Here is a 26,489-nt window from a genome sequence, read left to right on the forward strand (position 1 = left end):
CACTCCAGCCCTGCTGCTCTACAGGGACTAATGTAGTCCACAGAGCACATTTAAAATGGTAACAGCATGGGAGATAAAACCATTGTCCACCCTGTAATAAGTAGTTACAAAAGTCCATGTTGTGCCCAGAATCGAGCCACAATGAACGAGGGTGTCCAGGGGCTCGACTTGCCTCCTGGGCGCGGTCTGGGATCAGGGTGACCATGCCGGACACTGGCCACTGCCAGGCCCCCTCAGTCCTCAGGCCAGTCCTTGGCCTTGCAGGCAGGCACCAAGTCAGTGGTCAGTGGTGGGCGGCCAGGCTTTTTTGACATCAATGTGCATGGCCTGCGGGAGCCACTCGCAGTAGTTGGCCAGCAGGTATTTGGGGTTTTTCCTCCAAGCAGCCAGCAAGTACTCTTCCGTTGGCTTTCCCGGCAACAAGAGCTCTCAGGAGTCTCTCTTTCCTGGGCTACAGCCTGGCCCACACCTTCAGCATCGTGCAGGGGCTGGACAGCAAACAGCCTTTGCACGAAGCCAGCTTGTAGAAGACCTAGGGAGAGACTAGAGGACGGGGTGAGGGCTCCAGGGCTCACATCCTGCCCATAAAAATATGGAACACTTCATGAATTGCTGTGTCATCCTTGCGCAGGGGCCATGCTAATTTGTGTATCCTTCCAATTTTAGTATATGTGCCAAATTACCATTTGATCTATGCTTTTCTTCATAGCTCGTATCAACTGGTCAATCTATCATATACATTAAAATTACTTAGATACATATCTTAGCTCTTCTAAAAGACCATAAGGTCCTTGAGAGAGGAGGAGACAGTATCTTATGTCTTTTTTTTCCCAGTAGCACTTAGAACAGTACCTTAAGACAGTACTTAGTAAGTTCTCAATAAATGTGTGCTGAATGAATGAAAGCATCATACCACTGAGACCTTTTAAATCCTGCATGTGGCTTATGGGTATAGATTTTAGCCTTTGGGTTAAGAAAATTTAGAATGTAAGATAAATTATCAATACATTGAAAGCTCTACTGCATATGTGCAGTGAGTTCTTCCACTGGCTTTGCTTACATAGTAAAGAAGTGCTTCCATTCCTTGAATAAATTACGTACTAAGGAATGGCAGAATAGAAAAATGACAGAGAGGTGGAAAAGAGAAAAAAGTAGCAACAAAGATGTTTCCAAGAAGTTATGCATTAAAAAGTACATATTCATTTAAAATTAACTTATTTATGGTATATCTCCTATTTCATTACAAAAAGTGTTTTAATGTGGCTTAAAAGAACAAATAAGATGTGATAGAACTGAAAAAGAAATGTCAGGAACTGTGTAAATATAATGGAGCAATAACACCAGAAGGAAAATAGAGTACACAGAATGCAGGCCACAGAGTTCCATGTCATTGGTAAAAAAGGCGCTAAAAACTTGCCTCTGAGATTTCTGGAAACCACAGAGGGAAAAAAAGGAAAACAGGATTAGTGACAAAATTCCCATTGTTCATGAGAAAAAGCTTCATACATTTTCAATAGTCACTTGTATTATAGGAAAATATATTTTATTTTCCAGTCAAAGAGAATAATTTAAGCTGTTACAAATGTTACAAATTCAATTACCTGCATTCATTATAAAATGACAATCCAAACCACCCGCTTTTTTTTTAGTTGGAGTGGAAGAATCATCTTATTTTACAACAAAATGTCAAAATCTATAAATACACACCTGTTGCAGAAATCGGCCCGTCAAGAAACCAAGCGTCACACTCAGAGGGTTGGAGAACTCAGGTTTATTAAGCTGGCAGCCCCAGATGAGCTAACGCTCCAAAGTTCTGGGCCCCGAGCTCAGGGTGCGCTTTACTTTTACAGGGATCAGTGCACATGTTTACAGTTAGCATGGGTAGATTGGTTACTTGGTTTACAGAGCACGGAAGTTTCCAAACAGAAACTTATAAGAGCAAGTGCAGAACATTCCATTTTTAGCAAAGCATCTTATGGTTACATTGGATTGCTAGGTCATCCTGTTTTTTTGTTTGTTTTTCTCTGTGCAGCAAGCATATTTTACAAAGGCAGAACAAGCATGGAGTTATTTTTAGCTGAGTGCAAGTTCCTAATTTTCCTCTTCACACCAAGAAGGGAGCAAGGACAACATTGACTAGGTTTCAATAAAGTCAATTTCAGTTGCTTTGTTAAAGCAACTCTTCCAACTAGTGCTTTCCATCTATTCTAGTTAATATTTAGCCTAAATTGCATCCTTTATGAAAACTTTCTCACGCAACAAATGTTTACTGAGCCTCTCTATAGTCAGGCACTATGGTAGGTGCTGGAATTAAAAAATTGGAGTTAAACAGTATCTCTACTCTCCGGTAGCTGAGAGTCTTATCGAAAATTTATAACCATCTTCCACTCCTTCTATCATTATTCAAATACCCAATTGTCCATATGTATTAAATAAAACCATTATTTGTACGATGGTTTTTACATGACCATTCAATAATTTACCTGCCCTCCCCCCCAAAGTAATACCTCCAGCAACTTTATAAAATAGGTACTAAATTACCTGCACTTTACAGTTGAGGGACCTGAAGTTCAGAGAGGTTAAGCAATGCATACACCTAACCCACAACTAGGAAGTAGGAGCTCCACTTTTGGCTCCAATTTCCATTCTTTCTTCATTGTAACAATTTGCTGCCTAGGGTTACTCATAAAAATTAAATTAGGTCTTTATTTCAAGTACAGAACTGTTGTTATGAGTCAAGTCTTCATTTTAGAACTGTGATTATATGTACAATACATTCAATTCAGTGACAACATTTATTGAAAATCTTCTGTATACCAGGTACTGTATAATGCAACAGTTTTTTTACTAAAATATCTGTGGAGATTAAAATAGCATTGAGGATTTTCAGATGCTTTTTCTCCTTCTAGGATTTCTTGTAGAAAATAGGAAGAGACCAGTTATTGTTTTTTTTACCTTGTTAGCCAAATGATGTTGTACATAAAATACATTTTATTTCATAGGGATTAATGTCCACTGGATTAACTATGGTTTCAATCAGTCTGACAGCTATTAAATGATCAAAATCAAAGCAAAATTAATGAAGCAGTAACCTTATTTATTTACAAGTGTCACCATATCATTATAAGGTTTGCAGGATAATACATTGTAAACTTTTCTTCATAGTGATCTTTTCTGTTGTCATGTAGCAAAAAGTTACTACCCAGGGGGGTCTAAGCACAGAAGCCCTTATCATTTAACATGTCCATGACCTTTTAGGAGGTTCGGCATTTATGTGTAATTGCTTTTATATAACATGGCATTTTAAGCACTTTTGAATCTGCTAAGCAACCATTCTAAATAGGTGAAAAATGCATACATAAGCCAGTTACCTAGTGGGGATAAATTTGATTAAGCCAGTACCCTCTACTATGAGATTACTACTGGATTATGATTTGTGCTTTCATCACAAACTATCTCTAGTCCTGAGCAGCATTCTCAAAAATGCATGCCTCTAAGCTTGAATGGGGCCAAGCAAGAAAATATAGATAGCTCAGCTGAAATCTGCAGCTATTGTGTGTCTACTATCTGTAGGACTCTATGTAATTACTACCACTGAATTCTGTAAATATGGTTGGTCAAAAGTATTATCTTTGAATATCAAAGTTTATATAATGTAGATGCTAGCAACAGAAATTCCACTCCTGGAATCTCATAGACCACAAATAAGAAACAAAACCCCAGACTGGAAATAGGACAAGAACTTGCAAGGCAGTAGTGAGGTGAAGCCCATGGTTTTCCTTTACAAGTTACTTCCTTTCTACAGATTTTCTGAAAAAATGACTGCTAATTTGCCTCTGGTTTCACACTTTAACATTGTTGCCTTGCTTTGTAATTGTAATCAAAGGCTTTTACCAGTGATCAGAGACAAGGAGTTGGACTGCTTGACCATTATCATGGTTAAATAGTGATCTGATTAAAGGTTTCTGATGGATGCATGCTAAAGAATCTTTAATAATTTTTGTAATTTTTTGAGAAATATCACATTTTGTGTATCTGGGAACAACTATTCTTTAGCACAGTTTGTATTCCTGCCCTGTTTATATGTGGAAAGCCAATGCTATTATCTTAGATTGACATTCAAGATAGCTCTCATTCATCAGGCAGAAATGTTGACGTGAGGTGCTTTTATCTCAAGTATCCTATCAACTCAATATTGTCACAGAGAGAAAACCTCCATCCATTAGAGCTACTATTATTCTGACTGAAAACATTCATGTTTCCTTGGGAGGCTCTCTATCTTGGCTTTTTCAAGTCAACAAGAACATGGTTTTGAGCCAAATCTAAAAGAAATGTCAAATCACACCTACCAACAGTTCGAGTAAAACTAAGATCTACCAACCTGTGATTCAGTAATGAAAATATTGCTAACTGGCACATCATAGTTTATGGTTAGGGAATTTCATTTTATTGTTGAGCGTAGTCCTATCAAAGACTTGGCAGATGTGAATCTGATTTCTGTCTGTCCTCTCCCCTCCACACTTTTGAACCCAACTGGGTTTTTGGTTTTTACTATGTTACTCAAATGTTACTGTAAATTGTAGACTGTGTAAAACTAAGGAGGAATATATACACGAAGGAGTGAAATTTTGCTTCCTGCTTTTCTACCTCGACAGCTGTTTTGTCAAAAAAAACCCAGCCTTCAATTTTAATGCTCTCACCTTTTCTCTAGCTGATTAAAATTTATTACCTGAACTTCAGCCATATTTTGCATAGTTTCACAATAAGAAAATCAAACTCTTGACTGTTTCAACTCCTAGTCCAACTAAACCTCCAAAATAATGCAGTTAGGGACAGTGTAAGTTGCTGAGAAAAACACAAGAGGTCTTCTAGGGAGGCAATATTGTGTATTGGTTACAAGAGAATATTACCTCATTTAATCTTTATGTCAAGTTAATAGCACAATGTCTGGTACATAGTAAGAGCTAAATAAATATTACTTATTATTATCATTTCTCAAAATAAAATCACTTCCCTTTGGTAACTTTTAACACTTCTTTTTATCTATGAACATAGACATGATGCTGATGTAAATCATTCCCTGTCCTGGACTCTGACTCTTTATTTGAGTGCCACATTGAAATCACATGAGCAAAAGTTTTAGTAATGGCACTAATTACTAATGTGGGCAAAGAATATTATACCCAACATGTTTACTAGTGTACAGTGCAATAACAGGAGAATATTTGTGCAAAAATAAAAAAAAGAAATAAGATAATTTGAAACTTTTATAGTTTACTAAATTACTCTGTCAAATAATCAAACTGGAAGGAAAAATAAACTCCATGGTTTTCACAGCATTGTAGTTGGCTAAGAGAGAAAAATAGGCAAAATACTAAGTGTATCAAATTAGTTGTTTGCCAGTTCTAATAGGGAGCTCAGTACTTGAATATCCTTGGCTAAAGAAATGCCTTTTTCTACTTGGGAAAGTTAGTGGTTTTGGAAGGGACACACATAGAGAGGTGAAGCAGGAGGGTGTTATCTACCTGCCTAGCTATAGCTATGAAATAACCTGAGCATCAGTGGAATGACATTGACGTGACAGCTAGATTTTCCTCTTATCCAGTTAATGTTGATCTTTAAAATCATATTTGAAACCATGTTTTTAGGCCACTCCCAGTTTGGTGAATATGTAGATGGTCTATAAGGGAGGAATGCATGAATAAAACATGAAATCAAAACTTAACAATTATTCTAAATAAAAACTTGCCTAACTTTGACCTTCACTTCCTGAGAGGGGTCTGTCACTGAGGAGCTGATCGCCAAGATTTAGAAATCTAGGTAGAACTCAAATGTCTATCTCCAGCTCTTACAAGTTCAGTTTGGTTGCTGCAATTAGACTTACCTGAATTTAGGAAGAGGGTGTAAGGGATCACCATTATGTTCTTGAGGAACTGCTGCCTATGCTATTTTGACTTTCTTAACCATTCTCAGTTAGCTGCTTTAAGATAGAAACCTATAAAAAAAATTCTTTCCAGAATCATTTGGCATTTGGGATCTCTTGTAACCAGGCAGATGACTTCTTTCATTTCAATGGTAATTACTGAACAACTATAGGGTGTTCAGTCAGCAATGTGCTAGGTACTGTGGAATACACCAGAAAGTATGACTCGTACTTTACTCTTGTTTGTTTATTTCTTTTGGGTAGGAGAGGGTGCTGAGAGAACCAAAAAGTCTTATTTAGGATCCTATTGATAGTAATTTGTGTTTAGGATTTCAAGTGTCTCTGAGGTCTATGAATTTTCTACATTTGGCTCCGAGATACTTTTTCCCACGTCAGATTAATTAGATATTCAGCCCAAATAATAAATGGAGGGAATCCAATAAGAAATAATAAAAATGCATTTGAATTGAGCAGGTTTATTTAATCTAACTTTAAGGCATTCTAGTATATCAAGCTGATTTTCACTGAGAAATGCAAGTCCAAATGAAATTAATCCATCTATAGTCAGTGTAACTCAAATAACTTGCATTTTCTTTTCCAAGGGACAGATGAATAAGCAATAATGAGCAATTCAGAGATTTTGATTTACTTGTTTTACTTTTAAGCATCTATATTCAAGAATTTTTATGTAAATTATTCATTTCCTATTCATTAGATCACTTAGACTTGAGTGAAATGAAACTGAAAATGCCATTACAGTGTTGCTTTTCCTTTAATTTACTCCCATGTTGAAAAATGTATACACCAGCTGCAAAGAAAATTTAGTGGCTTCATTTTTTTGTGATGACTTTGTGACGAGTTACTTGTATTAATAGGTTACTTCGCTTTTTCATTTCACATCAAAATATGTGTGAACTTAGAAACACTTAATATTGTTTATAAATGTGATTGATGTTTTCTTCAGGTGATAATTCAAGATGACAGCCCTGAAAAGTTGGACCCCAAATATTTTGGAGAGTTGCTTGCTGATCTAAGCCGTAAAAATACAGATCTACATCACTGCTTATTAGAACATTTGCGGAGAATTGGAGGAAGGTACTGTAAATATATCATTTGCCTTGATGTTGTAGCTTTCAAACATTTTACAATACCCTGGTATTTTTTTTAATTGACTTTATTTTTTTTAAGCTCTTTATTGGAATATAATTGCTTTACACTCTTGTACCAGCTTTTGAGGTACACCAAAGTCAATCAGCTGTATTTATACATATATCCCCATATCCTCTCCCTCCCGCGACTCCCTCCCACACTTCCTGTCCTGGCCCTCTAAGGCATCACCCATCATCGAGTTGATCTCCCTTTGTTATACAGCAACTTCCCACTAGCTATCTATTTTGCAGTTGGTAGTGTAAATATGTCTATGCTACTCTCTCACTTCGCCCCAGCTTCCCCTTCGCCCCCCGCCCCCCCAACCCCGTGTCCTAGAGCCCATGCTCTGCATCTGCATCCTTATTCTTGCCCTGTCACATATATATAATGGAATATTACTCAGCCATAAAAAGGAATGAAATGGAGCTATATGTAATGAGGTGGATAGACCTAGAGTCTGTCATACAGAGTGAAGTAAGCCAGAAAGAGAAAAACAAATACTGCATGCTAACTCATATGTACAGAATTAAAAAAAAATGGTACTGATGGACTTTATTTTTTAGAGCAATTTTAGGTTCACAGCAAAACTTGAGTACTTTTAATGGGGAAACAGGGCAACTATATGAGCAGATCTGAGGAAATATCTCATTTTAAGAGTTAATGTACTTTATGAAAATCATCAAAGAGATCATACTGGCTTTTTAGGGTCAGTAAAGAATTACATGGACCTTCTTTTCTAATGTACTTTGATGACAAATGCAACCTCTTAGGCAACGTGCTCAAAAAATGCATGGCATGCTATGACTTGTTTTAAGATATTACACTGATGATATAAGATATAATCCCATTGCCAACACACTACTGTTTATCTTCCATTGATGTGTGCTCAACATATGAAGACCAGAGTTTAATATACGTTTAGGGTTATACATTATTATAAATGTCATATATTATTTTAATATTATATATTACATATAACATATGAAATGTAAATTATATAAATATTTATAAATCAATGTTAATATGTATATTATACAATATTATATAATATAGAATACATATTTAAATATATAAACATAAATAATTTATCAACTGTTCATGTGTAGATGAAAGCATATTATGTCATGAAATGAATTTCATAAGCTATACTATAAAAGTTGCCTTCTACTACATAGTCTCATCATATATGTAGTCATCTGTCAGGCAAAATTAGGAAAGCTCCATAAATTCAGAAAAATCTGGAGGATAAAGGAAAGTCAGTAGAATATTTTTCTAGTTCAGACTTCACCAACTAGATTCTTCTACTTCTTAGAGATCTTTCATCTCTTCTCTATCTCTTTTCTCTCTGCTTATTACAGCTCTGTTTATTAGTTCCTTCCTGACTTTTCTTGCTTTCATATTCATGATAGTAACCATTCTCTTACCATCACCCTCAACTGCCTTGCCTCTTTATCATATTATCCCTCCCACTTAGCAAAATCCCTACTCTGGATTAGTCTAGTCCTCTGCTTTATCTATTGTTTTCTTTTTTTTCTCCATCCAATACTCATTGCCCACTACCCTTAGTATTCAGACACTATCCCATGAGGGCTGTTTTATTTACCCTGGTTTCCTTGGTGCTTAGTGTGGTGATTGATTTACTGTGGTGCTTAATAAATATTTGTTGAATGAATGAGTGAATGCCTTCTTTATGCTACGTCCATGCAGTTGAGCACAGTTAGAGAAAAACACAGCCGTTTATTTGAATTGGGTCATTATTAACACATGGTTTCCATCTTCAGCTAGGCTTTCATCAATGTTTTATATTAATCAATATCCCCAACCCCATTATCCAAACAACTATTTCACATATTCATTCATTTGCATAAGGTCACTACCTTAAAATCTTTCCCCTCATTCTGAGTAGTCTATTACCTATTGAGTGTCCTCTATTGTGCCAGACACTGTGCTAAGTGCTTTTTAAATATTATCTAATTTACACGGTAACCATAGAAAGTTTCAAATGGACACCCAAAGAGAATAAGTTATTTAGATCACATAGCTACTAAGTGCTTGAGATGGATTCAAACATTTTTGAGTACTCTTATACCTGTAAGCCATGACTCAGCTTTTCTGCAAAGCCTTCCCTAGACGTTCTTTGGTCTAGGTGTTCTTCTTCTGTGCCTTAATCATGCCCTGTGAGTATTTCCGTTACAGTATCACATTGTAAAATCAAGAGCGTATAGAGACATATTCTTAAGTACCCTGATTGTAGATGCAGGGTTCATATCCTGGGTTCATGTCCCAGCTTTTGTTACATACTAGATTTGTAATATCAGGCAACTTGTTTAACCTCTCTGTACCTCAGTTTCTTCATCTGTAAAATAGGGAGTATAATAACAATACTTATTTCATAGATTTGTTATAAGCAATAAGTGATTTATTTAAGACATGTTCTTAGAAGTAGCAGCATCATGTGAGAACTTGGAAATAGACCTACAGAATGAAAAACTCTGGGGTAAGGCCAAGCAACAAGCCCTCTAGAGGATTCTGATATATGCTCAAGTTTGAGAACCACTGACGTAAGGCCACAAAAGTGGCAAAATCTGGGACTAGAACCTACGGGAGAAACTTTTTACCTTAGGCAAATCACTTAACCTTTCATACTAGGTATGCGTCTCTAAATTGTTTAAAATATTGCTGACAAATTAAAGAAATTATCAATTTTTGAATCATATTTGAACAGGTTGCAAGGACTTAGACCAATTTTACATTTCTCAAATTTTGCCTTAGATCAATTATGTTTGCGTGATGTATAGGACAAGATAATATTTGTGTTTGGATTGCCCAAAACCAGTTCAGAGCACATGGCCTTGACAAAGTCGCTACTCAATAAAGGTTTATAGAATGAGAGTTAAATATATTCCAAATGTATTGGTCTCATAATAATTAGAAGTAGACAAAGTAACTGAGCAAGGGAAGTTAAATTATTTTATACTGATCATCCAGGTAAAGGTGTAATTTGGGGTTTTGAAATAACTTCCTTTCATTGAGGGTTTTGGTAAATATACATGGGTGACCTAAATGTGTAATTAAGCACTGCAAAACGTTGAGTTTAATTTCTAAAGTAGCTAAAACTACCAGAAAAAAAAGCTAGTGTCTCCACATTAGTAAACACTCCAGAGTGGAGAGAGTCTCATAAAATTTTGATGCTTGAGTTTCTGTTTGTCATTTTCTCTTCATTCCTTCTTTCTCTTCATTCCTTCCCTCTTCCCCTCCTTTCTTTCTTCTTTTGTTTTTTCCTTATTACATTTCCTCCTTCCTAGGAGGTGAGATGACATATAGTGAGTGCCATTCTTTTTTTTTTTCTGCCCACTGTAATTCTAGCCACCATCACCATGTACTGAATGGAGATGTAATCCACACTGATCTTTCCACCTCCTGGCTCTGCTCTGTTTGTTTCCACTCTCTCTGTCTCTCTCCCCCACCCCTTTGTCCCCACTTTTCCTCTCTTTCTAAATTGGAATTCAGCAATGAGTAGGCTGGGAGGTTAGAATTAAGAAAGATAGTCTTATGAAACCATTTTGGTTACATTTGTAAATTCCAGTATTGTGTTGTTGATTGTCCTTTGTTTTGTTTCTTTGTTTTGTTTCCTTATTTATAGAAAGAAATAAGTGGCTAGGGACATGTGTACTAGGTTTGCATTGGAATTGGAATTTTAAACATAAAAGGTCTATTAATACTGTGATAATCCTAGTTAACAGTAATGCAAAACTACTATAACTGCATTGTGATTCATATTTTAACTTGTTTTAGCTTCCAATATATGCATGCAGTTACTTTAGTAACACATTTAAAAAGTAGAAGGTATTTAATTTTTTTCATTAGGGTCTCCCCACAATTTCTATTTTGGGCAACCCAGGAAATACCACATACATACAGACAGACAATTGCACATATGCAGTCATGCCTCAGGAAATTAAGTCTTCAGTTCTCATTCTCCACCTTAGCTTGTGTATTTTTATAAATGCATGCAAAATGTTCTGCAGTGAGTGACCCACCTATCTCTGTAAGCAATATGTTACTCACAAGCACTTGCTTAGAAGGTAAATGTAGGAGCTAAGGTACTAGCTTATATCTCTAAAATACTTTTCTGTTGTGCTTGACCATATGGCAGTCATATATCTATGATTTCCTAAGATTGTCTTACATTAAAATACTCTGTCTTGGTGTCAGAACGTGTGTACTGTTTTTTGTTTGTTTGTTTGTTTGAGAAGTATATTCACCATACATATTTTGGGCCTAATTTTTCTACTAAGTGCAGAGTGAACAAGTAGGCAAAAATAAAGGCCTATCTGTTGCCACTGACAATGCTAGAACTGTATCCTTCCCAGCTTTCACCATTCCCCAAAGGAGCCAGTGCCAAACTGATATAACCACTAATAATTCTCTTGCAGCATTTGCCTACCTAACATGACTCCACAAAGGGCCTTCCAACCCTCGTGGACAAAACTTCATTTTGATGCTGGAAATTCTATTATCCCACTAGAATTTTGGTCATGTTGCTTAAGGCTATGTCCCTATGTATACATTTGAATATCCTTTAAGCTTTGTCACTGCCATATATACTGTAGTGTAGATTAAATGAGTTACTCAGTCTTGCAAGTTTTGGTTTTGATTAAAAGGGTATGTAGGGAGACATACCTTAAAGACACTGTAGGGAGAAGCTGGAATCAGCATTGAAAGGGAGCAATACAAGGAGAAAAAGGAGGTGGAAATACAGAATGACTATTATTATATTTTTACTCAGATAGTGTTTATTGCCAAACAGTGAAGACTTTTATATCTAGTCACAAACAAACTGGTGTTAATGGATGGTACTAATTCTGCATATTCTATATTGGTTTGTTATTTGAATGTTGTTCATCTTTAATAGATTAGCTACTTCCAGGAAAATTATCTATATTTTTGTCAAGTGCCATTTTAGTTAGATTGAAATTTTTCATTTGGATTATAAATTTCATTTGAATATATTATAATATATCAAAAGTAAGATAAAATATTTAGAACACTAACATTTATATATGATCAACATATATTTTTTCCTAAGGTTGTCTGTTTTGTTTTTTTTTTTCATTCTTGCAGCAAACAGGACTTTGAGTCTACAGATGAGGTAAGTGCAAAAAGAGTTGAAAATCAAATATAGTTGATAACAAAGCAGATTCTGATATTTGCAATAATAATATTGTTTTAGTTTGGTATCTTTATTAGACTGAAAACACAGGTTAGTGAAAGATGCAATGATCCTTTTTTCTTTAAATTGATATAACCATTTATATCATTGTACTTGCTGTGAAGGTGATAATAGTAAAAGTAATAATCATTCACACAAAAAATGTTTCATCAGCTGTCACCTTATGACTTAATTTGTCTTTGCTTACGAGAACATTTAAAAGTTCATTGACTACACACTCAATGTTTTAGAAAACTGAAACCTACGGTAACTAAATAAATAGCAAATTTAGTTTTAATGTGTTTCAAAACTTTGTATGTCCCATGCCAAATAGCCAGCAACTTGAAGTAAATTTTTTCAAGTATCAATTCTAAATACTACATATATACATTTTGTTAATAATTACCTTTAATGGAATAAGTCATCAAATAGAGAAAGAACTGATTTCAATATAATAACAAGCACAATGGCTTCTTTTGTGTTAATTTTCATTATTTCCAATGTATTGGTACACTGCATTTGTTACAATAATTCAGTAAGCCCTAAATTGCCTTTATGAAGTACTGACTTCAGTTCAGCTTCTCACTTAAAATTTGTTGAAGCTTCTTAATGTTGCTGTGGCAACATCATAATCTTTCAAAAGTCAGGACAGCTCTATGCAAATTCTCAATAAACCTTTAATTTTATTTTATTTCCTCAAATTTTCATTATTTAAAAAATCAGCCTCTAAAATATCATATCTACCACCCAAAAAAACTTCCAGTTGTTGAAAGATACACTGAAATGAAGTGGCAATGGGATTTAAGTGACCACCCTTTTGTTTTTAAGTTGCTCTTTTTAAAAAATAGAAATGGGACATCTTATATGTTGCCCCAAACTTCCCCCTAAAATTCCTGGAATTCAGGATTCGTTCCATGCTGTATGTAGTATAATCAATTTTTTTAAATGTAAGAACTGATAAGACTAGAAGTAAAGTTTGTAGCAACTGTTACCTAAAAAGTGAAAGAATCTGAAGTCCCTAAAAATATGTCTCTCTACAAAAGTCCTTTGACCCTATGATTGAAATGCTAACATGTATCTGTTAAAGGATAAACCTCTCTTTTCTTACAGTCAGAAGACATTGAATCGTTGATTCCTAAAGGATTGTCAGAATTTACAAAACAGCAAATTCGCTATATTCTGCAGGTGAGATGGGATCAAGAGTGGCTGTGAACTCAACAGTAACAAACCGCCAGCCTAAGATATTTCCTTTAATTAAGAACAGAAAGTTCCAAACAAAAATCCTGTTTCACAAGAGTTGATTACATTTTGATTAAACAAGGATTGCTTTATAGTTTGCTCAGACTATCAAACATTAGTATTGAATGACTAGCATTCAGGAAATCATTATAAGAATATTATTCCTGGCTGTAGAATGCCCTTATTCTCTCCTCACTGCTGTACCACAACCTGTTTCTACCTTATAGGCTTTGCCCTCCTCTCCTCCATTCTACTTACTATACCTCCCCACCCTACCCCTGGCAGATGGAAAGACCAATGCCTTGATTTTCCTGAATTGTGGAAGGCTAGAGACCACTGCAGCAATAAATTCCCCCACATTGACAGGAGAGACAGATCAAGATAGGTGCTAAAGAAATACGGCTAAAAAGAAGAGTACATGTGTTTGCAAGAAAGTATTCTAAAGATAATCTAGTTTTGTCTAGTGAGGCAAATTTCTAAGTTTGATATTTGGTCTCAGACCTTTGTTTATAATCCAAATATTGGACCTGGCTTCTTAATCTGTGAAACAAATGAAATATGATTTTTAGTGGCGCAGTCTGTATCATAAAGAGAGTGGTATGGGGAACACATGTCCTGCAGAACCTGAATCTTGGATACATCCTTAATATTATTTCTGGTGGCAGGACGTCCATCTAAAGTGCATTCAAGGCCTATTTCCTTGAAAAACTCAGAATGTTTGCATCTATGTTCCTGAGAAACATTAGTCTGTAGTTTTCTTTCCCTGTACTCGCTTTGATTCTGGTGTCAGGATAATTTAGCTTCATGAAATGAATTGGTAAATATCTCTTCCTTTTCATTTTCTGAGAAGAAAATGTATAGATGTGGTGTTTACTCTTCTTTAAATATTTGATATAATCCTTCAGGGAAAATATCTGGGCATGGATATATATTTTTCAGGAGTTTAAAAAAATTCTAAATTCAATTCCTTAGTAGTTATTAGGTCTATTCAAATGATCTGTTTCATATTGGGTGAGTTGTGGTAGCCTGTGTTTTTCAAGGAAATAGTCAATTTCATCTAAATTGTCAAATTTACATGTGTATAATTATTCATAGTATTCCTTCATTATCCTTTTGACATTTGTAGGGTCTCTATTACTCTCCCCTATTTAATTCCTGATACTAGTGATTTGTGTCTTCTCTTTTTTGTTGTCAACCTTGTTAGGGGTTTTATCAATTTCACTGATTTTTTTCAAAGAACTATGTTTTAGTATTTTTGATCTTCTCTATTGTTTTGTTGTTTACACTTTCATTGATTTTTTTCACTTTTGTCTGTATTATTTCCTTTGCTTGCTTTTGGTTTATTTTGCTCTTCTTTGTCTAGTTTCTTGATATAGAAAGTTAGATGATTGATTTCACACCTTTTCTATTTTCTAATGTAAGCATTTAGTGCTATAAATATCCTCGCAGCATGGCTTTAGTTGTGTCCCACAAGTTATAATATGTATTTTCATTTTCTTTCAGTTTTATTTTTTAAAAAATCTCCCTTTAGATTTCCAGCTTTGACTGGTGGATTATTTGGAAGTGTATTGTTTACTCTCCAAGTGTTTAGAGATTTTCCTATTGTCTTTCTGTTATTCATTTCTAGTTTGATTCCACTGTGGTCAGAAAATATACTCTGTATGAAATCATCTTTTTGAAATTGTTAAGTTTTGTTTTATAGTCAAGGATATGGTCTATTTTGGTATATGTTCCATGAGAACATGAAAGGAATGTGTATGTTGTTGGATGAAGTATTCTATAAATACCATCAACCAGTTAATCCTTTGGTTGATGGTATTGTTGAATTATTGTATTAAGTACTGTTGCTCATTTTCTGTTATCAGAAAATGATAGCTCATTTCTGTTATCTCAGTTCTATCATCAGTTGCTGAGAAAGTTATATAAAAGTCTTCAGTTGTAGCTGTGAGTTGGTCTATTTCTCCTTTCAGTTCTATCAGTTTTTGTTTGATACATTTTGTAGCTCTGTTGTCTAGTGCTAAACATTTAGGATTTCCATGTCTTCTTGGTGGATTGATTCTTATTATGTAATGTCCCTTTGTGTCCCTGGTAATTTCCTTTGCTCTGAAATCATTTTTATCTAATATGAATATAGCACCCCTGCTTTCTTTTGATTAATGTTTGCATGGTATATCTTTTTTCCCACAGTTTTACTTTCATTATATATATTTAAATTTTCATTATCTTTGAAATGAGTTTCTTGTAGAAAACACATAGTTAGGTCATGTTTTTTCTTATCACTGTGTCAATCTGTCTTTTAACTCATGACCAAGTTGTAATTATTGATATGTTAGGGCTAGATCTGCCATCGTGTTTTCTGTTTGTTCTGCTTTTCGTTTCTCTGTTTTCTTTGTCTTGCTTTCATGTGGATTATTTGAACATGTTTTAGAATTTCATTTTGATTTATCTCTAGTGCTTTTGAGTGTGTCACTTAGTATAGCATTTTTAGTGGTTGCTCTAAGTATTACATTATATATCCATAAATTATCCCTGTGTATTGGTGTCAACATTTTATCAGTTTCGGTGAACTGCAGAAAATTTTGCTTCTTTTATCTCTCTTTAACCTCCATATTTATAATTTTTAAAATATTTCCTCTATGTGCATTGAGAACTACATCAGACAGTGTTATAATTTTTTTTGCTTCAGTCATCAAATATAACTTAGAAAATGCAAATGGAGAAGGAAAGCTTACTGTATTTACCTATACTTTTGCTTACTGTGTTATTTCTTCCTTCTTGATATTCCAAATTCCTTTTTTTTATCATTTTCTTTCTCTTCAGAGAACTTCCTTCAGCCATTCTTTTAGGGTAGGTCTGCTAGTGAAAAATTATTTTTCTTTTCATCTGAAAATGTGGTTTCCCCTTCATTCCTAAAGGTTGTTTTTATTGGATACAGAATTTGTAGTTGACACTTTTCTTTCATCACTTAAAAAATATGGCCTCTATGGTTTCTCATGAGAAATTGGCTGTCATTTGAATTGCTATTCCCAATAGTTAAGGTTTCTCTTGCTGCTTGTAAGATTTTAAATTTATCTTCAATTTTAAAAAGTTTGGCTGAAATGTCCAGACATGGATTTCTTTGGGTTTATCCTGTTTGGGGTTTGCTCAACTTCTTGAATCTGCATGTTTATGTTTTTTTGCTAATTTGGGGAAGTTTTCAGCCATTATTTCTTCATACACTTTTTCAGCTTCACTCTTTTTTTCTTTCTAGGATTTTGATGACATTAAGTGTTAGATATATGTTATACTCCCATTGGACACTGAGGCTCTGTTCAGTTTTTTTTTTTCCAATCTATTTTCTCTCTGATATTCAGAATTGAATATTTTCTATTGTTCTGTCTTCAAGTTCACTGATTCTTTTCTCTATCCTTTCCATTCTACTTTTTAGTCCATCCACTGAGGTTTTTGTTTTTGTTTTGTTTTTTTTTTAGTTATTGAGCTTTTCGGTTCTAAAATTCCATTTAGTTACTCTTTATAGCTTCTATTTGTTTTCTGAGATTTTCTGTTTTGTTGCTGAGACTTTCTAGTTTTTATTTGTTTTAAATCTTTGTAATTTCTTGTTGAAACTTTTTTTAATTTTGTGTGTTTTTTATTAATTTTTATTGGAGTATAATTGCTTTAAAATGTTGTGTTAGTTTCTTGCTGTTCAGCAAAGTGAATCAGTCATATTTATACATATATCCCCTCTTTTTTAGATTTCCTTCTCATTTAGGTCACCACAGAGCACTGAGTAGAGTTCCTTATGCTATACAGTAGGTTCTTATTAGTTATTTATTTTACACATAGTAGTGTATTTATGTCAGTTCCAATCTCTCAATTCATCCCCCCCATCCTTGGTAACCATAAGTTTGTTCTCTACATCTGTGACTTTATTTCTGCTTTGCAAATAAGTTTATCTTTACCATTTTTCTAGATTCCACATATAAGCAATATTATACAATATTTGTATTTCTCTTTCTGACTTGCTTCACTCTGTGTGACAGTCTCTAGGTCCATCCATGTTTCTGCAAATGGCACTATTTCATTCCTTTTTATGGCTGAGTAATATACCATTGTGTATATATGCCACATCTTCTTTATCCATTCCTCTGTTGATGGATATTTAGGTTGCTTTGAAACATTTTTAAGATGGCTGTTTCAAAATCCTTGTCAGATAATTCTAACATTTCAGGTATCTTGATGTTGGCAAGTATTAACTCTTTTTTCTTATCAAGCTGAGATTTCCTGGTTCTTAGAATAAGTGATTTTTTTTTTATTGAAACCTGGACATTTTGAGTATTATGTTCTGACTTTGGGTCTTATTCAGATCTTCTGTTTTAACAGGGCTCCTCTGATACTGAGCAACAGGGGAAGTGGGGGCACTGCTTATTATTGCCAGGTGGGGTTGGAAATCCAGGTTCCCCACTCAGCCTCTGTTGACACTGGTTGGGAGAGTAGCTCTTTGTTCTTCCTTGACAGGGGTAGGAATTGTGGCTCTCTATTCATTGACAGGGGTAGGAATTGTGAAAACACCCTGGTTTGGATGGGGAGGTGTGTTGTGCTACTATTCCCCTCTTGGCCTCTACTGACACTGCAAGGTGATGGCCTCATTTCTGTTGGGCAGTGATGAAAGTCTTGACTCTTCACTAAGAATTCTCTGACATCACCCAAGCAGGGAGGCTGAGAGAGAGAGAGAGAGAGAGAGAGAGAGAGAGAGAGAGGGAGAGGGAGAGGGAGAGAGAGGGAGTCTACATTCCCTTCTTGGCTTTTGACAGTTTGGGTGGGAGTAGAATAGAGTTGCAGGTCTTTTTGCTGTGGTGTTTGGCTGGAGTAGACTGATTATTATCTAAATGCTATTGGCCTTGCTAGGCTGCCCTTTTCATGGTTCTTTGGCTAGAGAGACTAGGCTTTTCTAGGGAGTTTGTTGTCTGTATCCACTGGTGTTTCTGGGTTACTGGTTTCCCCAACACCACTCACATATGAAGCAAAAAGAAAACCCAGGAAATCATTTCTGTATTATTCCTTAGCTCCCAGTGTTCTCAACCAGACTTCATTCTTTTCGGAGTCTTTTTATGTCTGTTTTATACATAAAGTCCAGGGCTTTTAGTTATACTTAGCAGGAGGAATAGAGAAAACTATTTCTGCTCCATGTTTTCAGAAACAGAAGTAGCCTGTTTTTAAAACCACTTTTCTTTGAAAAAATGAGTTTAATCTAGTGAAAGGGTTTTTCTCCCTCCTTAAAATTTGAGATATTTATGTACTTCAAGGTTAAACTTAATTTGTACTATATTCTTTTCAACTCAGGCAAAATCCATGTATTTTGCAGCACACTTAGCAAGATGCAATTTATTATTTGAAGGTTGACCGTCTCATCTTTTCAATGTTTAAATAGAGAATAAACGTAAACTTGAGAATTTGCTGATACATTTCTGTCATGAGAAAGATGATACTTTATCACAGAAGAAATGAGAACCTTGTTTTAATAACATAGCTATGATCTCTTTAGGAATATTGCTTGAATTGCTAATGCATGTTATTGACCAGCTGCCCTGCATCACTATTCTAATAGTGCCATATCAAAAGTGAAACTGTTAATGAGTTTGCTTGTAGGAACAGAAAAATAAGATTACTATTACTTATATTGCCTATTTTTAAATGTAAGTAAAAAACCATCAATCATTTTCTTCCTCCAGATGAGGAGTATGTCTGATAAATCACTCCGGCTAGTGCTGTCCACATTCAGCAACATACGGGAGGAGCTTGGACATCTTCAGAATGACTTGACAGTAACATTTATTTTGATTTTTCTTTCCAAAGTTTTTCTAGTTTCTGGCTTCTAACAGAGAAATCAAGCATTCAGTCTACCTTTTAAAAATTTAATACAACACAATATTGTGCTCACCCAGATATAGTTATTTTCTTGAAACAGTTAATTGGAGCTGGGAGAGGAGTAAAGAGCTATCCAATGTGAAAATGAAAGAAAGTTGGGTGCACACTTATTATTTAGTTTATCACTAAGCTAATTTAATGCTTAAAGTCAGGAAGTAGTTTGTAAAATTAGAATAATCTGACTCATTGATTGGGAATTTCCCCTTTTTTGTAATAATAAAGCATATTTTGAATTTCTTTGAATACTTGAAAACGTTCTTTCTCTAAGAACTTAACATTTTCTATTTTCTGTTTTAATTGGTATTCTTCATGACATTAGCTAGATACATTCAGAATACTTTCCATACAATGAAAAACTCCTTGAGGACTTTGGAGTGGGTTTTTTGTTTCTGGGTTCTAATGAACACATTTAAACTCAATTTGAAAATTCATCACCTGCTGAGATTAACAAGGGGTCTTTGTAGATTGAAGAAAAACATTAAAGTAATTCAGAAGGTTCTGCTTCATTGTACTTACAATTAGTCACTTCATCAAAATGTCTATCAATGCAGGATTTTAAAGTTTCAATCCTTTTGTATCCCATATTTTGATTAACTTTTAAGAATTCTATTTTATTAAACAACTACATATAAATAAAACACGTGCTGATTTAAACCTTCCAATGTAAACAGGTCTTTGTATTATGTAACTGTTGACAGGTTTTTATAATTCTGAGTCATAACAAATAATTTGTTTCTAGTCACTGGAAAATGACAAGATAAGACTTGAGAAAGACTTGGCATTCAAAGAAACTCAAATAAAAGAATATGAAGAACTCCTAGCATCAGTAAGAGCAAATAATCGCCAGCAGCAGGTAAGTTGATATTTTCATTGATAATAAATTAGATTGATAGTTTTTCATATGCATAATTCCTAGCTCATTGGAGTTATGAGATACAATCTGGACAATTAAAATATGATGGAACAATTTGTTCATATGGGAATTGAGTGGCTTTGGGTATTTCCAATTACTGAAGCCCTCTCAGAAAAATAGATAACGCCAAGTATTTAAGATATAAAACATACACAATCTACAATTATCTGTTTTTTTGGGTGACTAAAATTGTATAAATATTGAAAATCTAAGTTCACTCATTCATTTAATCTACTAATGTGTCGATAAAGTTTTTATAGATCTTAACACGTTTGTGCAATGAATAATTGAATGAACTCTAGAAATTTTCTCCAGATACCTAAGCAGAGATGATTCTTAAGAAATCATAATGAGCCTCTGAGGCTGATCCATTCCTAAAATTTGCTCATATGATAATCCCAAATTTTGGCTGAGTTTTCAGTTGTTACATAATCAGGCATGTGGTCATTTTGGTGCCTACTAGAAAACAGGTTACGGTATTGTCAAAGGGTGGTAAGAGTCAGATTGCTAAACTGGTGAAAATTCATCTAATCTTGATTCCTTCTCACTCAAGATAGGCAAGTGAGAGTAATATCTTTCATAGATGATTTAACTTACCATTTAAGGGTAAATATATAAGAAAACTGGGCATGGAAAAATATATTTGCTTTGTTTCATTTAATTAATCAACTAAAAGCACTCTCTCCCAAAAAAGTAGAATCCATTTGTTTTATTTACTGTGTCTTCTTTACAGCAAGGACTTCAAGACTCAACCTCAAAGTGCCAAGCATTGGAAGAAAACAATCTCTCTCTTCGGCATACACTATCAGACATAGAATATAGACTAAAAGAACTGGAATACTGCAAGCATAATTTAGAGCAAGAGAATAAAAATCTAAGAATGCAGGTATTCAAATTTTGTTTTAAATATATGCTATTGCCATAATTATACCATTGTAATCCTAGCATTGGCTATATATGTGTGTGTGTGTGTGTGTGTGTGTGTGTGTGTGTATATCGAGTTCATCTTTAGAAAATATGTAGACTGCTTTCTGATGATGTCACATGCACTTAGGTCTTAACTCACTGCCATTTGAGCTGTATAATGTAGTTCCTAAAAATCACTCTCATTATTTCAATGTCTTGTTTAATCATGTGGTCTTCATCTATTAATGTCTTGTAATATAATATGCATTTCCTTCATAACAGTCTTACTACAGAAAGTTATTTTGTTTTGTGTAGGTTTCTGAGACTTTCACAGGCCCGATGTTGCAGGCTAAAATGGATGAGATTGGCAACCATTACATGGAGATGTTAAAAAACTTAAGGATGGAGAAAGAGAGAGAGATCTGCAAACTAAGGGTATGTAGATCCTACACTGCTTAAATATACAGGTCAGCAAAAACTTTTTAATAAGATAATGATAGTTTCAAGTTTAATGCTACAAAGAAAAAGCAACCGAAGGTAGAGTTTTAGGAGTATGCCATAGAAACTTTTATTTAAATACATATCACTGTGTAGAGAATATTGTTAAATTGTTTTGTAATTTAGCTTCATCATTTCTAGGAAAGCAAAAGAAGACATTAAGTTCAGGGTTGTTGGTTTTTAATTTCTATTTATTTATTTTTTTGATGATGGGGGTAACACTTTATAATCTTGCTTAAAGCTTGCTCTATACTGGCAAGAGTAACTTTCGAGATTATCCAGTGAAGCTATATTTGAATTCATAAAAATCCTCACTTGACTTTGAGGGGTGATGCCTAGGAAGAGCTTTGGCAAGCGCGTGGATAAAAACTGTTGAATTATGTACCTGTAATTGGCATCAAAATTAAGGTGATATTTGTGAGAATAAATATACATTGCTTTATTTTGTCATTCTAGGTCAAACTGACTAACCCTTAATTTACTGATTCCTAATTGTAGTTATACAAACTCAAATATTTTAATAGAAAAACTGACCACAAAATTTTTTTTCCAAATATAATATACAGTCTTTACCAAAAATCAAAATGAAACAAGATAGAATTTGTTCAAAGGTCTACTGACTTTTCTTGCAGATTTCCTCCACTGGTTTCTTTCCCATATGAACATTACTGATAACACTTTAACCTAACAGCCATCTGTGCACACATAATGCAGTAAAGAGGGAAATGGATAGGACATGGAGTCAGAAGAACTGTCATGGAGTTGCAGCTATGTTGCTTACTAGCTGTTTGTGCCTTTTTGTCATTTAACATCTCTGGATCTCATTTACCTGTTTTGTAAATAAGGATTATACTAATAGTTATCTCAGAGGGCCACTGTGAGGACTGAGATAAGTCATGGAGGAGGAATATTTTGTAAACTGCAAAACATGATATAATATTATTGAGTTTTCCTTAATTAGTATTTGAAGGAATGTAAAGTACCTGTTTTCTTAGCTTTATTTTAATTCTTGTTGCCTAGGATTTTTACTTAGGTAATGCCTAAGCCTAAATAGTAAAGTCATCTTTAAAAACTGAGAAATTCCTAATTGGCTTTTCAATTCCCATTTTACATTCATAAAACTCTTTAAATGTTTATAACTATTGGTATTTTGGTCTTCATTTCATAACTAGCTGTATGGTGTCACTTAACCTCTTTGGAACTCAAGTTACCCATTTTGTTAAATGAGAATTAAAGTAATTCTTAGTTCTTTTTAAATCCTTAGACTCAATTAAATCAGTACCAAAAAGATGTTTCAAGAAGAGAAGGAAGTTGCAGTGACTTCCAATTCAAGATTCATGAACTGACAACCTTGCTGGAACAGAAGAATTCCCTTATAAAACGTCAATCAGAGGTAACAGAGAAGGGGTCAAAGTAGAGAGGAGCCATACAACTCAGCCCTGTAGGATAAATACTTCTCACAAACAAGACAAAAACACATTTCCAAGATTTACTTTATCCATGAAGTAGAATGTGAGTGCCTACGAAGACGTAGAAGACATATTTCAGGAGAAATAATTCAAGTAGAAGCTAGAATTGAAGCAAAAAATATGTGCTATTGTGCCTTTAATATTTTTAAGACATTGATTTTCTACCTCATTAGCAAACTCCCAGTAAGGCTGAGAGCTGCTTCAGCAAAGGACTGTGTTATATTCTTTTCTATGTCTATAGCATGTAGCCCAAGAACTGTTATAAAGGTACTGAAGGAAGAAATTACCCAAAATGGTGCCTAATGTTGTATTGATGTTATTGAACAAATGGTACTGGTAGTAACATTTAATGATAGATTTTCTGTTAGAAAAAATATCTGCTTCCACTCTGAAGTTTCAGTACTTTTCTGCTATGGCTACACTTTTAAATCTTTTTGGAACAAAAATTTTCACATCTTCATCTTAAGAATCATGCCCATTCTATCTCATGTTATCCCTTAGGTATAGAACCAGTTAGTGGATTCCTGCAGAGACTTATAATGTAACTTATTAGGTACCATGAAGCAAGACTATATGGAATTCAGCAAGTGGGATTGGAACATTCTTACCTCAAGGCTAAAAAGGAAGGGAAAAAAGTAATTATTGTTAGTAATCTTGTTAAATAATCAAACATACTTCTTACCTCATATTTCTATGGTTTTCAAGTGATTATATTGTCTTTTATTTGTAAGGAACTCTTGAAGTTGAGACAAGAAATATATTCATCTCATAACCAACCCTCCAGTGGTGGAAGGACAACTATTACCACTAGAAAGTAATGTATTTTTAATGAAATTTGGATATGACTTTGGTTATGATATAATCCAAGTTATAGCAAGTTTAATTGATGTATATAACCCTAGACAGAGTTTAGTGTTTTTTCCTGACCAGTAATTCTACTATAGAATGGATGTTCACAAAAAGACATAGCTATTATGGTCAATAAAAGTCAACAGCACACTTTTACTGTATTTATAATACATTAAATACCATGAAAGTGAAAAGTAAATAATTAGTTTTTTAACCAACCATATTAGTCAGGACTCTTTCAGTTGCACATGCTGGAAACCCAACTTAAACTGGAATTAGTTAAATCACTTAATTAGAATTGCTTGGTGTCCAGATGGATTTGTGTGATCAAAATATGTATTCAGAAATCTGTCTTTATCTTTTGACTCTGCTCTTTCCTACAGAGATGTCATTCTTAGGCAGGGTCTCTCCTCATGTTAGCAATCTGACCATAGCTTACATCTCAACAATATAGCAAAACCAAGTAGAAAATGACTCTTTATGAATAGTTTCAACAAAAGTCTATTTTGGATATTTCATATAAATGGCATAATACAAAATGTGGTCTTTGGCGACCAAATTATTTCACTTTGCATGTTTTCAAGATTCATCCATGTTTTACTTCATTGGTTTTTGTTATAATATTCCATTTTATGTGTGTACAACAGTTTATTCATTCATCAATTGATGGACATTTGGAGGCTGTTTTCAATTTTGAACAATGCTACTGTAAACATCTGGGTACAAATTTGTGTGGGCATATGTGTTCATTTCTTTTGAGTATATATCTAGGAGTAGAATTGCTGAGCACATGGTAACTCTGTTTAACTTTTTGAAGAACTGCTAAGCTTTTCCAAAGCAGTTGCACCATTTTACATTCCCACTAGCAGTGTAAGAGGATTCCAGTTTCTCTCCATCCTCTCCAATATTTGTTATTGTCCATCTGTTGGATTATAGCCACTCTAAGGGGTGGGAAGTGGTATCTCCTTGCAGTTTTGATTTGTAGTTCTCTAAAAATTAGTGTTGCATAGTATTTTTTCATGTGCTTATTGCCCATTTGTATATCTTCTTTGAAGAAATGATTAAAGTCTTTCTTCGTTTTTTGAATTGGATTATTTGCTTTTTTATTGTTGAATTGCAAGAGATATTTATATATTCTGGATACAAGTCCCTTATCAGAGATATGATTTACAAATATTTTCTTCCATTAATGGATTGTCTTTTAACTGTCTTGATAGTATCCTTTGCAGCACAAGTTTTTAATTTTGAGAAAGTCCAACACATCTATTTTTTCTTTCCTTACTTGTGCTTTTGGTATCATATGTAAGAAACCATCGCCTAATCCAAGTTCATGAATATTTATACCCACATTGTCTTCTAAAGAGTTTTATAGTTTTATCTATTACATTTAGATCTATGATCCATTTGAGTTAATTTTATATGTTGTAAATTAGATATCTAAGTTCATTCTTGTGTGTGGGGATATCCAGTTGTCCCAGATTCATTTGTGGGATATGCTATTCTTTCCCCCGTTAAACTGATTTGGCATCCTTGTCACTCAAACTACCATAAATGTAAGGAAAAATATGTAGACTTTCAATTTTACTCCATTGATCTATTTATCTGTCTTTATGCTAGTACCACATTGTCTTGGTTACTAGAGCATTTTAGTTAAGTTGTGAAATCAGGAGTGTGAATCTTTAAACTGTTCTTTTCAAGATTACTTTAACTATTTTTGGTCCTTGGCTTTTCAATATGAGTTTTAGGTTAAGCTTGTTAATTTCTGTTTAAAAAATCCTACTGGAATTTTTTGCAGAAAATTCATTGAATATGTAGAACACTTTAGGTATTATTGCCATGTAAACAAAACTAAGACTGCTGGTCCATGAGCATGGGATCCTTTTGCATTTAGATCCTCTTTAATTTCTTTTTTAAAAAATTTTTATTGGAGTATAGATGATTTACAATGTTGTCAGTTTCATGTGTACAGCAAAGTAAATCATTTATACACATACATTTATCCACTCTTTGTTTTATATTATTTTCCAATATAGACCATTACAGAGTATTAAGTAGAGTTCCCTATGCTGTACAGTAGGTCTTTATTAGTTATCTACTTTACATACAGTAGTGTGTTTATTGTCAATTCCAACATCCCAATTTATCCCTCCCCCCTTATCCCCTGATAACCATAAGTTTTTCTACATCTGTGACTCTACTTCTGTTTTGTAAATAAGTTCATTTGTACTCTTTTTTTTTTAGATTCCACACATAAGTGATAACATATGATATTTGTCTCTCTGTGTCTGACTTACTTCACTCAGTATGACAATCTCTAGGTCCATCCATGTTGCTGCAAATGGCATTATTTTGTTGCTTTATGGCTGAGGAATAGTCCATTGTATATATGTACCTCATCTTCTTTATCCATTCCTCTGTAGATGG

The 26,489-nt window shown here is 34.2% G+C and overlaps 1 protein-coding gene and 1 pseudogene across 3 annotated transcripts in view; one reads left to right on the forward strand and one right to left on the reverse strand.

The window, feature by feature from the left end:
* The window catches only part of POF1B (POF1B actin binding protein), a 77,611-nt gene that overhangs the window by 37,359 nt on the left and 13,763 nt on the right, over window positions 1–26,489 (forward strand). For all 3 annotated transcript variants that reach the window (XM_057718703.1, XM_057718704.1, XM_057718705.1), the window contains 9 exons: window positions 6,888–7,018; window positions 12,197–12,224; window positions 13,395–13,469; window positions 19,235–19,327; window positions 20,170–20,283; window positions 21,077–21,229; window positions 21,565–21,684; window positions 23,012–23,140; window positions 23,948–24,030. In XM_057718703.1, the coding sequence (XP_057574686.1) occupies window positions 6,888–7,018; window positions 12,197–12,224; window positions 13,395–13,469; window positions 19,235–19,327; window positions 20,170–20,283; window positions 21,077–21,229; window positions 21,565–21,684; window positions 23,012–23,140; window positions 23,948–24,030 (926 nt within the window). The remainder of the gene's footprint in view (window positions 1–6,887; window positions 7,019–12,196; window positions 12,225–13,394; window positions 13,470–19,234; window positions 19,328–20,169; window positions 20,284–21,076; window positions 21,230–21,564; window positions 21,685–23,011; window positions 23,141–23,947; window positions 24,031–26,489) is intronic.
* On the reverse strand, window positions 587–683 carry LOC130842738 (U6 spliceosomal RNA; annotated as a pseudogene).

The sequence above is a fragment of the Hippopotamus amphibius genome, chromosome X (assembly GCF_030028045.1).
Source record: "Hippopotamus amphibius kiboko isolate mHipAmp2 chromosome X, mHipAmp2.hap2, whole genome shotgun sequence".
In the NCBI taxonomy this organism is placed as follows: Eukaryota; Metazoa; Chordata; class Mammalia; order Artiodactyla; family Hippopotamidae; genus Hippopotamus; species Hippopotamus amphibius.